This window comes from Paramormyrops kingsleyae, chromosome 22, assembly GCF_048594095.1.
Source record: "Paramormyrops kingsleyae isolate MSU_618 chromosome 22, PKINGS_0.4, whole genome shotgun sequence".
Taxonomy (NCBI): domain Eukaryota; kingdom Metazoa; phylum Chordata; class Actinopteri; order Osteoglossiformes; family Mormyridae; genus Paramormyrops; species Paramormyrops kingsleyae.
In genome coordinates this window covers 1,002,673-1,019,208 of record NC_132818.1, presented here as the reverse complement: position 1 = coordinate 1,019,208, position 16,536 = coordinate 1,002,673, and the positions used below count along the sequence as shown (strand labels likewise).

At 43.8% G+C, this 16,536-nt stretch overlaps 1 protein-coding gene across 1 annotated transcript; it reads left to right on the top strand.

Moving 5' to 3' along the window:
- Positions 1-4,754: 4,754 nt before the first annotated feature.
- On the top strand, positions 4,755-14,865 carry lfng (LFNG O-fucosylpeptide 3-beta-N-acetylglucosaminyltransferase). The gene is made up of 8 exons (XM_023829993.2): positions 4,755-5,324; positions 10,424-10,472; positions 11,045-11,147; positions 11,363-11,516; positions 11,615-11,700; positions 12,584-12,749; positions 12,838-12,923; positions 13,142-14,865. The coding sequence occupies exons 1-8, from the start codon at positions 4,908-4,910 to the stop codon at positions 13,206-13,208; spliced, it is 1,128 nt and encodes a 375-aa protein (XP_023685761.1). The 5' UTR covers positions 4,755-4,907; the 3' UTR covers positions 13,209-14,865.
- Positions 14,866-16,536: the final 1,671 nt, after the last annotated feature.

Here is a 16,536-nt window from a genome sequence, read left to right as displayed (position 1 = left end):
CATGTGATTGTAATGCTTGACAATTAAAACATGAAAAAACTGGCAGGAATGCCTCTGTGCTTGAGCAATGTGAGTATTTGCATAGTAGATGGATCAGTATATGGAAAATAACCCCCTAACCCTAAAAAAATGATGCAAATGGTTTTTCAACTGATTTTGATACCTGTAGGTGCCCTTAATAACATATTAAAAATCTGACTTCAGGAAAGGGGTCATTTTCAAGATGGCGTCCAAGATGGCCGTAAGAAGCTAACTCTGGCTATATCTTGAGTACTATTTAGCTTAGAAAGATGTTGTCAGTGTTTAATCAGATTTAGAGGTCACTGGATGATGTATATCTCACTACATTTTCATTTGATCAATTTCCAATAAATATTTTCAAAGATATTATATGCTTATTAGCTAATTTCAGACAGGCTGAGATTTCCAATATTCGTTAGTTAAGTCCTACTTAAGACCACTATGAAAAAATTACTTTACAATCCTTTTCCTCCTGCCCTCTTTGAAGCCAGGAACATTTTCCGAAAGGCTGATAAGCCTCAACTAGTTCATGCCATCAGTGAGCATGCAAAGGATGCCATCCTTGATTCATTTCCAAAAACAGAATATCACGTTGTTGATGGGGGCTCATTACTTCATCGAATGCCATGGAGACATGGAGAAAGTTATGGTGGAATCACACGCTCATATGCTGACTTCACAATCTGGCATTATGGTTCAGCCTCAACCATTGTCTTTGATGGCTATGAAGAAGGGCCAACTATTAAGGACAATACACATCTGAGGAAAGGACACAATATTCATCCAGTTGTCAGCTTCACTGCTGATACAGAATTCTCTGGGAAGAAGGAAGAGTTTCTTTCAAGAGATGTCAATAAACAGAAACTCATCAGGATTGTGAGTGAGGAACTGAGAAAAAGCGGTTGCACTGTAATCAATGCAACTGGTGATGCTGATGTTGACATAGTGAAAGCAGCGGTTGAGGCATCTCTTCTGCGCACAACTACTCTGATCGGAGAAGATACAGATCTCCTTGTCTTACTTCTTTAAAATACACAAGAAGATAATAAGAGTCTGTACTTCAGATCAGACAGGTCGAGAGCTGCAGGTAGCCCTAAAGTGTATGATATTAACCATGTCAAAGAAATTCTTGGACATGAGGTATGTTCTCAGTTGTTATTTGTCCATGCCATGACAGGTTGTGACACAACATCTCGGATTTTTGGTGTGGGAAAAAAGACTGCTTTCCAGAAGCTTTTAAAAGGAGATACTTTCCTTCAGTCATGTGCTAATACTTTTACCATCCCAAATCAGACCACAGAAATAATCGATGAATTAGGATGCCAAGGAATGGCTGTACTCTTTGGTGGGAAGAACACAGATTCTCTTGCAACATTATGGCACAACATCTTCAGCAAGAAGGTTGCTTCTGCTTCATCATTTGTAGCACCTGAGCGCCTGCCTCCAACTGACTCTGCTACTGAACTTCACTGTCGCAGAGTATACTACCAGGTTATGATCTGGATGGGAAAGGCAGAGGGTATGCATGCCAAAAACTGGGGGTGGAACTTGCTGGATAATCAGTTCATCCCAATCATGTCAAGAATTAATGCTGCTCCTGATAATCTACTGAAAGTTATTCATTGTAACTGCACCAATCCCTGCAAGACACACCGCTGCTCTTGTAGACTATATGGATTACCATGCACTACTGCCTGTGGATCCTGTCAAAATCAAAGATGTGACAATCCACACAACAAATTCCTTCCAGAAGAGTCAGATGAAGAGGATGATGAATGATGAATAATATGAAAGGTTGTTTAAATCCTATTTTTAAATTTGGTGAAAAGGATTATATAATTATTCAATTATTTTATTACTAACAGGAAATACTTATACTGACAAATATTGACTGATGATACTAATTGGCTTACAGGGTCTAAAACCTATTATTTAAACTCAAATTCAACCTTCTAAGCTGGATAGTACTTGAGATAGACCCCTTTTAAGGCCCTGGCGGCCATCTTGGACACCATCTTGAAAATGACCCCTTTCCCAAGGTCAGATTTTATTAGATTTTTAGTATGTCATTTAGCAGGTCCAATAGTAATAGAATCCATTTATAAACCTTTTGTATCAGTTCTTTTGAGGATATATTGACCCGTCTATAGGAAGCGCCAGAGGGTTTCGTAGTTTCCTCACTGGAAGCAGAAGTGACAGAACTCAATGCGACACCTGAGGCATCAGACATTCAGCTGGGCCATTAAAAAGCAGCTTTGTTACGAATTATGCTGTTGTTGGGGCAAAAAATAGCGGTCAGATTGCCAGAAATGTTGACGACGTCTGGAAGAAGTAAAGCGTTGCTGGGATGTATTAGGAATGCACGTCTAGATTCTTGTGGGCTGAGCCCACTTCATTACGGCATTCAGTGGTCACTAAGAACCCAGCGGAGAATTAAAATTAAAACATATGTGGGACTGTGGTGTTCTTCTTGTGAGTTGGATGAGTCAGGCGAAGGCATTGGGAGAGGTGGGGAACAACAGTAGGTACGGGCGCTGCGTGCTTCTCACGTGGTCATTTGTGTGACGGCTAGTGGTGTTTAAGCTGTGAGGGGAAACAATTCCAGGAGGTTTGAAGTTCTCTGTTAGAAACTTTGTGGAAAAAACCTCAAAAAAAGAGCCCTGTAGCCAGGAGGTAATTCCGCTAACGGACCAGCCTCCTCTGCCTGTGTCTCAGAAAATGGTTTTCTTGGGTGTAACTTCTGTCGTTCCCCTGGCTCGGGTGGGCAGTCCCAAAATATGCTTCCATTTTTTTATATATTATTTTCCCGTTTGAAGACAGAGAACGCCACTCAGTCTTATTGAGCCACTGCTTGTAAGTCTGACAAATGACTGGATATGTAACATGTTTGTTTTTTTGTTTCAATTGTCATTTGTTGACTCATTGGAATAAATATCCCCTGCATGCATTCTCATGCAAAAAAAAAACAACATTTCTATTGATTAATCTTCCTATAATGTATAATATGCTGATAAATGTTGACTCTGACAGGAATGAAACATACCAGCATTCCTAAACTTGAACATACAGGTGGTAAGAAATTGGAATACACTTCTTATGTTAATACTGACCTTGCAACTACTGACCAGGCTTTGATGGATTCATTGACTGCACTGGGCTGCATGTGCATATGTGTGTGGGGGGGCGGGGGGTTAGGGGGCTGGTGGCTACCAGCTGTGTGGCTGTCTGCAGGCCAAGAGGAATGCTGGCATAGGCGGCCAGGGTCGTGCCCCCCCCCCATATTGGTGAGTCTTCTCTGTGGAGGAGCAGGAATTTCAATAACAAAGGCCCCGGGGGGGTTAGGCTAGATTTTTTAATGCTTCTGTCGCTGACAAACACACAAGGTCAATAAAGCGTTTGGAGCAGAAAAGTAGTATATAAAATAAATGCAAGCCCAACAGCATATTCATCATGGGTCAGGCCAGGGATGACATTCAGTAAAGATGGAGCCAGTGTTATGAGGGAGCTGTATGATTAGAAAATCTCAATTGAAAACCAGTTATGAAATTACGAATTCTGCTTTCCATTGAGGATTGTGAATATTAAATAAAGATATTTAACGTTTACCAAGTCATGTGCACAGGTATCGAGGGTAATACGAATACAGTGCATAAATAATAAAATGAAAACCAGAACATCGGTTAGTGCAGACTGCTCGGTTTTTTTTCGAGAAGTCTCAAAGAGAACACCTGCTCTTAAAAAAAGGGAAAGCGAAAAACAAACAACAAAACGGTCAGACACTAGCGCCGATCGTAAATCTGCGGGACACCCGGCAGACGTTCGGTCGTTGTTACTCAACTGTCGGCAGCAGTCTGAATATTTTAGCTGCGCTATCTGCTCGTCCACCTGCTTCATTGTTTTCCTGGAGCAAAGTCACATCTCTTATCGGATACCATCTTCACCACCTGTTTGGAACTCTTGGGTAACAAGCCCGAGATATTTCATCAACAAATAGTTATTGCCATTTACAAGTAGCTGACAGCCAGGTTTTGAGACAACCTGTAACAAATGTCCTTGAAAATCCGGCAATAATAATTAACGGTACTGGGGTGGTGCTTTTGGTATAATAGCAACAATAATAATAATAATAATAATAATAATAATAATAATAACAATACTTATTATTATTATTGTTATAAATAATAATGAGTCATATTATAATACTAAATATAATAATAATGATGATTGTATATTATTATTATTGTCACATGAAGTCCGTGATAACAGCAACAACCGTTACAATTGACTATTACTTTATACTTCATCACATTTTCAGACTGTTTTAACTTAAACATTGTAGGCATGTCATGATTATGGTTCTGTAATTGTTAAATTGCCAAAACTGAACGACACATCACAAGTTTTTAACATTAAGCGAAATGTAGTCTAATATAGCGTAAATCGGACACATCCAAAGGTATACGATTATCGTATTGAAGTTACGAAATCATGTGTAAAGAGTTTTTAAAATATATATATAATTGAAAAAAAACACGTGCATTGAAACAACAACCACTATACCTAATAATATGCCAATGTAGGCGTGGTTAACCACTAAGACCACGCCCACCCATGATCAGTTCTCGTAACTTTCAGACATATATCCTTATAGCTCCGCCCAGCTGGCGTGGCTTCGCTGCTGGGAAGTTTATAGACATCCTTCTCCATCTGTATATGCTACATAGTGTAGTTAGGCAGCCGTTTCAGGTAGAATAGCCATCAGTATAGCTTCGAAGTAGGCTATTAATCTGTAAAGGAAAATAAATAAATAAATATATTTAAGCTGCCGTTTCATCTATTTTCGCCATTCGTCGTTCATTTATGCTTTTTGAAAAAAAAGCGAGAAAATGCTAAAAAATTCCGGGAAGAAATTCGTCATTCCCATCGTGGGAACTACTGCAACCTGTCTGTTAGTGCTGTTAGTCGCCTTAGGGCATCGAGGCATCAGGGTGGATGGGATGCAAAGAGAAAGAGATTTGGGAATGCGATCGCTGCAGAGTTTGGAGAGCTCGGTGCAGACAGAGTCCCGGGACAGTCCTCAGTCGGGACGTAGGAATGGTTTCTCTGCCTATTTTTCCAAGTTAACTCGGGAAAGGAGAGAAGTGGAGAAGCCCGAACCGCAGATGAACCCGGTAACCGAGACACCCCCAGCGGAGCACATAACCCCGAATGATATCTTTTTAGCAGTCAAGACCACTAAGAAGTTTCATCAGCCTAGACTGGATCTCCTGCTTGACACCTGGATTTCCAGAAACATGCAACAGGTAAGGAGAGAGGGAGCTGGATTCTATATCGAAAGTAACGTATTACAGCCTGAAGTTGTATACGGCAAGCTACCCATGACTATTACAAGTAAGCAAGGTAAAACAGTGTAGTAATAAACAAGTCACCCATATGTCTGACAAATTTATGGAAGTAGTTTTCATATTAAAAAGTGTTGAGCTACATATTTGCCAATACAGTATGTGCAGGATAAGTTTTGGTTTCATTGAATGCTGAACATACCATCGGGTTTGTATTCACCTTATTCATTATGAAATATGGACAGAGGAAAGAAAAAAATGTCACTCTTCTCGTATTGTCGTTTGATTTCCTGAAATAATTTATGCACGAGGCTTCCATATGGTATCGTAAAAAAATCAGGTAGGCATATTAAGGCTTTTTTTTCTCGTTGCACTGAAAAGACAGACTGTGTGACAGAATTCCTCCCCCCTCCCCGACACACAAAATCAGACCCTCTGCTACCTCAAAAGGCATCTCTTGAGAACATGGGGACCAGTTCCCAGGGGACCACGCACTACCCTCCACCCCCACCCCTCCCTTCGCCCCCAGTCTCCTTTTTATTCTGGGGGGCTCATAGGAATACTGGGTTTGCTCTGCAGCGTCGGGTTCATTCTATCCTCTTGCTGAGTGAAACAAAAGCCCCCTTTTCGAGGGGCAAAGAAAAGCTTTCCTCGCTCCTAGTGTCACCCCCCCTCTTTGGGAACGTGGGAGTCCACGCCGCCTTCTGTTTTGTTTGTGGAGAAGCAGGGGGCCCCGGCTGTGTGTCGGTCTAGGACCAGGGCGACAGCAGGAACGGGGGGCTTCGCCCGCCGGATGCGTCTGACAAAGTAGAGCATCTGCTGCACACGTTAAGCTCCAAGCGGAGCGGCTCTCGGATGCTTCCGGACAGGCATATTCGGCTGGCTGGGGGGGGCGTCAGCATCCCTATGCTCATGTAGCTATAGCTCATAGGTGAAAAAGACACAGATCTGTGTTCAATAGCAACCCAGAACTAATATGTGCTCTGTGTAATGTAATACAAATGTAATCCAATCTAACAGCTGCACTTGTGGCACTGACACACTAAATGCAGTTTTAAAACATTTTATTAGCTAGCTCGATTCAGTCAGTCACGCCGCAGACTGTATAGCGGGCCCACCAGCGTCGAGCACATCCGCCTCCGCTTTATGCAATCCATCCCACCAAGAGTGATGTCAGCCAGCCTGGTCTGAGTCAGTCAGTGTGACCGACCCAGACCCAGACCCGCTTAGTCGGGGTCGGAACCAGACTCATGCCCCCTGTTGGTAGTTACCTGAATGGGCGTCCCAAGTAGCAGTGTACATGTGCATTGAAGTTACTTACTCTAGTGTGAGGGACATGAGGGGAGTTAATGGATGCTTGGGGGGCGGCAGCTGGCTGGGGAACAAAGCAAATAAGAAAGACACAATCGCCTAGGGTACAACTGGGAGATTCGGGGGGGGGGTTGGTGCCAGGTGGCCATGCGGCAGCAGACAAAGGACATTCGATTCCCATCATGCAAATCTTTGCTTTCTTAATATAGAGATACATATACCCACAAAGAAGTAGGCAGTTGGTGTTCAACAGAAAAGAATGCGGCACTCTGACTCATGGTGATATGCACATACGAGTGTTAATGTTTGCTTTCAAGACGCGACCTTTGCTCTCCTGGAGTGTTTCACCACCCGCCGACGCGAACTAGGCAGACGGAGCCTCAGCTGCCCCACGTTTCATGTGGCACCGCGGTCAGGAAATTCAAGCGCAGCGGGGAGCAGAAAGACCTCCGCCTTGCTGGTCTCCATGTCTCGTAGAGGGCCCGGCCTGGGCTGCTGCCGTTGGCACACCGTGGGCAGTTCCTGCTCAGGGCAGTGCCAACCCCGCTCTGTGTTTACAGACAGAAAGAGGCATGGCGAATGCCAGCATGTAGACGATCCTTTTACACACCTGATATTCTGTCTGCATTAATTAGGCTTCATTGGTATCACAGTCCCATTCTGGTACAGACTGCCTGCTAATACAACACATACATGGGTGTTGGTGGTCCAGTGGTTAGGACGCTTGCCTCTGGACAAAGAGATTGCAGGTTCGAGTCCCACCTCTGGCACTACCATCATTGGGTCCCTGACCAAGATCCTTAACCTCAACTTGCTCCAGGAGGACGGTCCATGAATTAAAAAAAATGGAAGTCATTCTGGATAAGAGTGTCTGCTAAATGCTGTAAATCTAATACAGTGACATTCTGGTACAGACCACCTGGTAACACTTGGGGTGGCACAAATAATGCATTAGTACACTTACTTAATACATTAATTAGAAATCAGTTATATATTGACTCCATGTTCATTCATCATTAATCAATCATAATGATTCATACATTTAATGCTTTTACTATATTTGTTCATGATGTGTACATAAGTAGTAACAGTTCTAAGTTAACCACCGGCTTTGTCAAGGAAATAGTTATAATGACAGCATGAATATGCCCTTTTTTTGTTCTATCGCTGAGCTAACAAGTTCAAACTCAGTTACTTAGCGATTAGCAATGCTTATTATTACTGGTAGGCTTGCTGACATACACTTAACAGAAACGTGCAGCGTTTAAAAGAAACATAATGCAACACATGGCAGGAATCTCAGAAGGATGTTTTTGCTGTGGGCCCTGTGCTTGATGAAGGATCCGTGTCTTCAAATAGAAATTAATTAATTGTACTAAATAAAGCATTTTATTAATTATTTTTTAAATCTGGATTGTTCTTTTACAGCTCCTGGTGTTTTTTTTTATTCTTCCCCTCTGGAACAATGCGCTTCCCGCAGTGTGAAGGGGGTGTGAACAATGAACGTCTGCGGCTGACGCTGGCTGTATCCGTGCACAAACCCTCAGACTGCAGCCTGTTGTGTCTGGGTCAGGGTTTAGGTGCTGTTCTTCGATGGCGTGTGGCTAATTAGTGCTCACAATTAGCATACTCGTCACACTCTGTGAGGCCATTGGCTCAATTTATCCAGTCAGACGAGTCCAGCAAGTAAGATAAAGAATTCAGACGGACTCAGAGCAGACAGATGTCGCACCTGGGCTGATGGGGAGACCGCAGTCGCAGGAAAGGCGTTCCCCAATTCCAGGAGCGGGGTGTGTAGGGCAGTCGACTATGTCACATGACCTTGGCTCAGATGGCACACGGCGAAAATGAAATCCCATCAAAGACTTCAAGGGAGGTCAGGGAAGGGCTCTCGATTTCGGACAAAAGAGTGCGGCTGCAGTTCCTGGCTGGGAGACAGGAAGTTGAGGGTGTGCGTGAGGAGGCGGGTGGGGGGGGGGGGGGGCAGCTCGCAGGCTTTGCCCTGACTTCCTGCAGAGATGGGGCTGGCCGGCAGCCAGTCTGCACACCCCAGCCCTCACCTCGCCACGGCATCTCTGCAACGACTGGAGTCTCTTTCATTTCCAGCTTTCATCCGTTACTCTCATCCGAAAAGAAGCCAAGGTTAGAGAGTTACACACAGCTGGCTTGACATGCCATTAATAGCCAGCCAAATAAACGATTGCAATAGACTGCAGTTAGACCAGTAAAATGTTTGGGCATTAAACATAATATTGCACTTATGAGGTTGAGGATTTAATGTAGTGGATTGGAAACTGGGGGGGGGGGGGCTTGGACAAGTTATCCCATAAATTCACACATACACGTTTTCTTACAGTTCGCAGAGCGCATTCCTCGAGTCTGCATATTCCTCAAATAACTCCGGGTCCCCTGGCCCCCGGGACCGGGGCTTTACTGCAGGGACTTCAGAGGGACACAAGAAGAGAAACAAAGCACGTAACCATGTCCCCCCCACCCCGCTTCCCCTTATCCCTGGGGAGCCCTCTCTAGTTAACCACTGCAGCTGTATGCTAATCAGCCAGAGCATTTTGGAAATTTACTCACCAGGAGGTTTAACCCAGCTGGAAAACACACCCCATTGTTCTATTAAAGAGAGATAATGTGTGTATGGGAGGCAGTACCGCGCGCGGGCACAGGACTGAGTTAGGGGTGTGTGCTCGGCCCCTCCGTCAGCACCCCCAGATCGCGGTCGCCACCTGCCCTGTGCCGATTAGCCTCCCTTTCAGCGCGACTCAGAGCAAACACGGCTGTCTGGGCTCTTTTACAGCGGCACAACCGCTGCCCTCTGTTAAGCAAACAGAGACGTCAGGTCGGGCATGACGGGGCATCGACGCGGCTTTAACTTCCCTCCAGGCAGCGGACGCCTAGCAGAGTTTGATATCGGGTGGGACGAATCTTACATTGTATTTATTGTGGGGGACACGGATGAAGGGGTGACGGGGAGACGTGGATGCCATCGAGGGCTGATCATCAGGCCGGTCAGCAGGAAAGGAAAATCTGCAAGGAGTAATATCGGCATGTCCGAACATGTGGGGGTGGCGGGGGGGCGGGCGCTGGTCTCGTGTGCCAGCTGCCACTTCACCTGAGCTGGAAAAACAGACAAACAAAGATCGGCATGAGGCCGACTCTCGACTCCCTTTGATCTGCTTGCTACTGGCGTGCGTGTTAACACCCCCGCCCCCGACATGAGCGGCCCCACCAGTGCTCCCCCACACCTGTCGGGGCTTATCAGACAAAAGGCTGCCAGCCTTTAGCACTGGCTATTCTTTAAACCGGGGGAGTGGCTGCTGGTTCACTCGATCCCTCACCTGCTCGCTCACTCTGTGTGCTATTTATTGTTTTTCTTTATTTATTGAATTCTTGGCATATTTTTGTGTGTTTTATGCATGTTCAAACCTGAAAGTGATACAGCAGTGAGTAATTTTCTGAGGAGGTTCATTGAATCACTCATGCAGAGATTCTTGTGAAAACTCATTAGTGGGCAATGGGACATTTGGGGTTGGGGAGGTGCTGCTCTCTACCTCTTTGTTGAGTCTGGGATGCTGTGGGAGCATTGGTGTGGTTGCCATGGAGAGTGTGAAGCCAAGCACAAGCTTTTCTTTGCTGCGATCTTTCAGTGCCTGTCTGGCTTGTTTAACTCACTAAGCACGACAGAGAATGAGGACAATGAGTACCGTTTTGAAGGTTCCTTCTTCACTTGTGTCCTGCAGACATACATATTTACAGACGGGGAGGATGAAGAGCTGAAGCAGAAAATAGGTGAGATAGCATCACTTTTTAAGGCTGGAATTTGAGTGCAAGTGATCACACTTTAGGGAAGTGTTAACTAATTACACGCATGTGGTGGTTTTAGTTACACAAAAATGTTCTGAGGGCAGAATGGAAAATGATTGGTTCAGAGATATAAGCAATCAGATTGTAGAGGATTGGGTCCAAACAACTAGAGGAGGTACTGTAGGGCCAAGACATCCTCTAGTTGCCTGGATCCACCTCCTCTACAATCTGGTTATCTATTTGAACCAATCAGGTTTGGTTCTGCCCTAAATTTTTATGTATTTTTATGCAAGTGAGCTAATTGCACAGAATACTCTTGGTAGCATCAGTATCCTGTAAAATAAATCTTATAATAGTTTTTGATCAATCCTCTTTCTCAGGGATATTAACTTTCCTCCATGTTGCTGCACAATAATTCTTATACAAATCCCAGCATTGATATCACCATTGATTTCGGTGTCTATTGGGTGATACCAATAGACACTAAAAGTGAACAGTAGGAGGCAATGTCACTTCCGATGCACATTAACTTTCAGAATAACCCCCCTCCAACACAGGAGACCACGCCATCAACACAAACTGCTCTGCTGCTCACAGCCGGCAAGCCTTGTCCTGCAAGATGGCGGTGGAATACGACAAGTTCATAGAGTCCGGCAAAAAGTATGACGTTTCTTAATCTCACACACAGTTTTAGTTCTGCTCTCTTTAACACGAGTGATACATGTAGTCTCCAAGTCAGAAGGGTTTTTGGGGGACCTGAGTCATAAAGCTTTCTGTGGACAAACTGTGCAGTGAAAAGGCTCGCTAGCTTGTTTAACAGTCTAATGATTATATTCCAGAGTAGGCTGGTCAGTAACTGTGATCCTGTCATTCAGATGGTTCTGTCATGTGGACGACGACAACTACGTGAACACGCGGACCCTGGTGAAGCTGCTCTCCCACTACCCTCACACTCAGGACATCTACATTGGCAAGCCCAGCCTGGACCGGCCCATCGAGGCCACTGAGAGACTCGGTGACAGTAAGATGGTGGGTGGACGCCAGTGCAGCGATCACTGATTTGCATGAGATCTGAAAAGAGGAAAGAAATCGCTGAGGGCTCAAGGTCTGTTTTCCCTAAATTACAGAGGCCAGTGAGCTTTTGGTTTGCGACTGGTGGAGCGGGTTTTTGCCTGAGTAAGGGCTTAGCTCTGAAGATGAGCCCCTGGGCAAGGTGAGTCAACGTTCCCATCAAAATGTCAAGGGATCATCAGGTACAGTCCTGAGAGACCATTCATTAGCAAAAGAACACTGCAAGCTGCTTAGGCATCATCTTAGTTTAGTGTAGTTAGTTTGAAATTTATTGTCATATGTACAAAGTACAGCGTATAGAGCACAATGAAATTCTTACTTGAAAACCCCTGATAGGATGATTATATTGTATCCCCTACAAATCAACATATTTCATATAGCTCAATTTGGAGCAGCAAATAATGAGACATGACTAGATGATTTGGTAACACTATTAATTGCACATTCATAATGGCTTTATAATGCATTCATAGAACATTAACTGCACCTTCATAATGCATTCACAATTCATTCACGTTCATAAGCATCATGTCAGTATACCTTAACATGTCTTAAAGCATTCCATTCATAACACTTTCAATGAACAAAATAATTTTTTTAATGTATATTAAAGTAGTCATTAGAATTCTATAACCGTAAAATGTTTGTTATTAACGTACATTAAAGTTGTCATGTCTTCTTCATTGAAAGTATTATGAGTACTTACTTTAAGACAGGGGTGGGCGATCTTATCCGCAAAGGGCCGGTGTGTATGCAGGTTTTTGGGATAACCTTTAGGTCAGCTGTTCAAACCCAGGTGTGAGTTCAGCCAGTCAGTCCTCTAATTAGTAATTAGTAAAAAAAAAGACAATGTGTTTGATACAAGTAAAACTTTTCTTTATGGATGAAGTACTGACCTGATTCTTAAGGCTGAGCAGAAGCACAACAATGTGAAAATATCACCATAATGTCGGCATGACCTACTTGCATAAAAGGTTTAAAGAAGATCATGAAATGTGCTTCCATCGGCTGACATTCTTTCTTAGTGGTGGCCACTTCATGAACACGGCTGAGAAGATCCGGCTGCCGGACGATTGCACGGTGGGCTACATCGTGGAGTCCGTGCTGGGTGTGGGGCTCATCCGTAGCAGCTTGTTCCACTCCCACCTGGAGAATCTGCAACAGGTGCCCAAATCAGAGCTGCATAAACAGGTAAGAACTCGCTGCAGCGAGGCAACAAACACAGAGGACCTTGCAGAATTACTGGCATAAGTTCTAAGTGGTGTTTTGTTTTCTCAAGGTTACACTGAGTTATGGGATGTTTGAGAACAAGAAGAATATCATTAACATCAATGGGGATTTTTCAGTGGAGGAGGACCCATCAAGGTAAGAGACCCTATGGCATTTGTTCTTCTCAACTGATGACACTGAATTTAGCAAAGCAAGCATTGCTGACACTGGAGACTGTGGTGGGCTAAAGCTGAATTTCACTTTGGGGCCTCCCCATCAGCATCCATACTGTAGGCATTCCGTGATTCAGGGCTGGAAGCCATGGAGATATTTTCAAACCCTATTAATTTCATTTTCCTTCTTCCCTCCCCTAGGTTCAAATCTGTCCACTGTTTGTTGTACCCAGACACCCCTTGGTGCCCCTCCCACGTTACCTACTAGTGGTGATGACCCACCTCCTTGGTATCCTCGTCCCGGACGGCCTCGGTATCTGAAAGGCCAACGGGACCTGTTCAGTGCAGGACCAGCGTGCCTGCTGTCGTTTTGGTTGCGGCGGCATGCGGCCTGCATTAAATTTATCGGGCTGCTGTGCGGCCCACTTTTTTCAGCTTTGGACATTTCCTTCCTCGCCGGTCTCCGCGATTCCCGCTCCACCCAGGAGACAAGCGAGTGGAACCGGCAGGAAGAGGGATTCAGCATTACATAGGCAATCAAATGCACTTCCTATGTTGTAAATGTTGCCGATCTACTTGCTATTCTCATAGAATGCACATATATATTTATATTTATATATATCCCAGTGTCATTTGCCAGCTATTATGTGCTTATTTTTCCTAATTCTGGTTCCCATGGTTACACACATTATAGTCACTATATTACTTTTTGTATTGGGTGTTCTTCAAGTCTTTTTGAGGTATTCCATTTGTTTGTGTCCACAAACCAGGGAAACTTCCGCTTGATGTTCAGTAGACTCCGGACAAAACCCACTTATGTGAAGATGTGTTTCCTTTTGCATTTATTAGTGTTATTCTTGTTAGCTGCCAGTTCTGTAGATGTAACCTTAGGTTGTTTATGGCTTGATCTGAGGTACGTCACTGTAAAGCACTTTTGCCCTTTACCGAGTTTATGTTGGTTAATGAATTATGAGGATGAAATGTTAAAATTTCAAAAAGGGCCAAAAGAAAATGTTATATAATAATGCCATTTAATACGTTGCTTCAAAAACAATCATGGCAAAAGAAAACTGTATTATACATGTAAAAAAGTTTTAAAAATATAAAAAAGTTTTACATAAAAAAATTACATAAAAAAGTATATATACATATTATTCAAAGATTTATATGTGGCCTTGTGGCCTCATTAGACTGTGGTACAAAACTGCGGTATTTCTCCTGTAAATGATCTCATGTTGGGCCGCATGAACCTCAGCTAATTAACATAAACTGAACAGCCCTGCGGCCTGTTCGTAACTGGATCTATCACACCAGTGACTAATAGTTCAAATCAATGGCAGCTGACAACGCCGACATCCGATTCTCAGATCCCGTTTACAAGCTCTCAGAATTTTTTGTTTGTTCAATCTCTGCTGAAAGCGCCTTGTTCTATGTTGACAGTAGGATCTTAATCGCTCATCCTTAAAGCAGGTCGGTGGGGTGGTGTATTCTGTTTTGTGAAACTGTGAAGTGACCGGGCTGCCATTGTGAAACGGGACCTTTCTGAAGCAGCTCCGGTCGTCCATGTCCTGCGTAAATGACCCACAATGGGTGTGAATGTAAATCACTATTGAAAGCAGTATTTCTGTACTGTGCTTCTTTTGCCCCTTCGGATGACTGTGTGTGTACATAAATTTATAAGACTGTTTATGTTGTATATGCAGTTTGCTTTTTGTGGATCAGAATGCTTCTGGCGACTATCAGAAGACCGTTTATCGCTTCTATTTGCATCTGTACCTGTAAATTATGCTCCAGTATCTGGAATGCTTAACTCAGATGTGTGATGGGAAAGAATTGCTTCTCAGGGACTGTGACCTTGATGTCGTTACCATGGCAATTGCTTTGGGCACCATTCCTTCGCTTTCAATAAAGAGCATACTTGCCGAGTCTGTTGGTCTTCTCACTTTCTTTAGTCTCTTCTCTTTTTTGATCACGTGATCCCCGACTGTCCAACCAGCATGCTTCGGTTCAGTGGTCTTCATCTGTACAGTACAGGGTAACTGCAGAGCTACACCCATTATTTCTGAGACTAAAGCTGAACTGCAGCTTGAGCGTGTTAATGATGAATCTTCAGCGGTCACAGTAATGAAGAATCATGAAAATATTACCATCCATCCATCCATTATCTATACTGCTGTATCCATCTGGGTTGCGGGGAAGCTGGAGCCAATCCCAGCATATTACCAGTAATAATAATCCCAAAATATTACCAGTAACAAGCAAAAAAAAAAATCAAATCTTTTTTTATAGGTAACTGGATCTGACCTCCACAAAATCCCACAACCTGAGGGTTGTATTACAAAAGTAGCAAGGGTGGGATACAAATGTCAGATTCAAGAAGCTCACAGATCAGTGGTTCTCAATTGACTGACTCAGACCTCTCATTTTTCCTTGGTCACAAGTCATGACCTAAAAAAGGGGGATAAAAATTTCGAAAGCTGTTGGGGGACGACAGTAAAAGTTACTTCTTAAAAACCACACACTCTGCCATCCAGTGAAAATGAGAAATACTGGTGTAGGCTGCACAATTCAAGGTTAAGATAATCTGCTAACCTCAAAGCAACTGCATGTCTAATATCAGGCAGCAAAATCACCCCAAAGACACACGTCACAGGCAGGCAGTTTTGGACAGTCTGCTTTGCACCTCCAAGGATGGGACAGCTGGTCCATGGTCCTCATCGGCTCGCCCAGCGAGGTCTTAATTTTCCACCACCATTGAGTGGGAAATCTCTCTAATCTGGCATGTTTCTCCAAACAGGAAGTTGGTCGCAGAGGTCTGGAAGAGGAGGCGGCCAGCTGTGCCTGTGAGTAAGTGGGAATGCCGACTGACAGATACATATCGCGGCTGCGGGATTAGTGCCCCATTAAAGAGCACTTGTGGGGTTTTAATGGGACTCACGTTACAGGGAGCCCCAAGCGAGACACAAAACCAAGGAGCTGCTGTGTCACATCACTGCTGGGCACGTAAGGTGCTGCTTCTACAGCAGGAAGTGCCAGATTACCCAATCTGTGCCAACTGAAAAACACATGTAACAAAATGCTCTAAACCTTTAACCTAGGTGGCTGTTTCGGAGTTCCTAAGATTCTAGAAGCATCATATCTGGCACAAACAATCACACCATGTTAAAAATAACTTCTAATGCTGAGCTTGACCCTGTTTTCATGCTGCATATTTTCTGCTGCAGGCACATAACTCAAAGGAGTAGACTGTAGGCATTAAGAAGCAGGTCTACCTAATTAAGCAGCCACTGAGTGTATATATATTTTAAAATACATAATGAATTGTAGTTTATAATGAGATCTTTCAGGTGTAATATTTAGCCTGGAACTGAATCAAACTTTTGAGAGGAAAATACAGAAATTGCTTTTCTCACAGGCAGTTGCCAAAACAATTCAGCTATGTTACAGCAAATTTAAATGGATGGGATTAAGCGCAAACACACTGTGCAATGCCTTTGAGACTGGACTGTTGGTTAAGTATGCATGGGATAGAGTCAGTGAATAGTGTTCGGGATACACAGGCAAAGAAATAAAAGAACGATCCATTAGTCCAGGGG

Excerpts from the sequence above, each read along its gene's own strand:
- lfng (XM_023829993.2), top strand. The coding sequence starts at position 4,908 with ATGCTAAAAAATTCCGGGAAGAAATTCGTCATTCCCATCGTGGGAACT. Across the intron at positions 5,325-10,423 it reads TTTCCAGAAACATGCAACAG|ACATACATATTTACAGACGG; the intron begins GTAAGGAGAGAG and ends TGTGTCCTGCAG. Across the intron at positions 10,473-11,044 it reads AGAGCTGAAGCAGAAAATAG|GAGACCACGCCATCAACACA; the intron begins GTGAGATAGCAT and ends CCTCCAACACAG.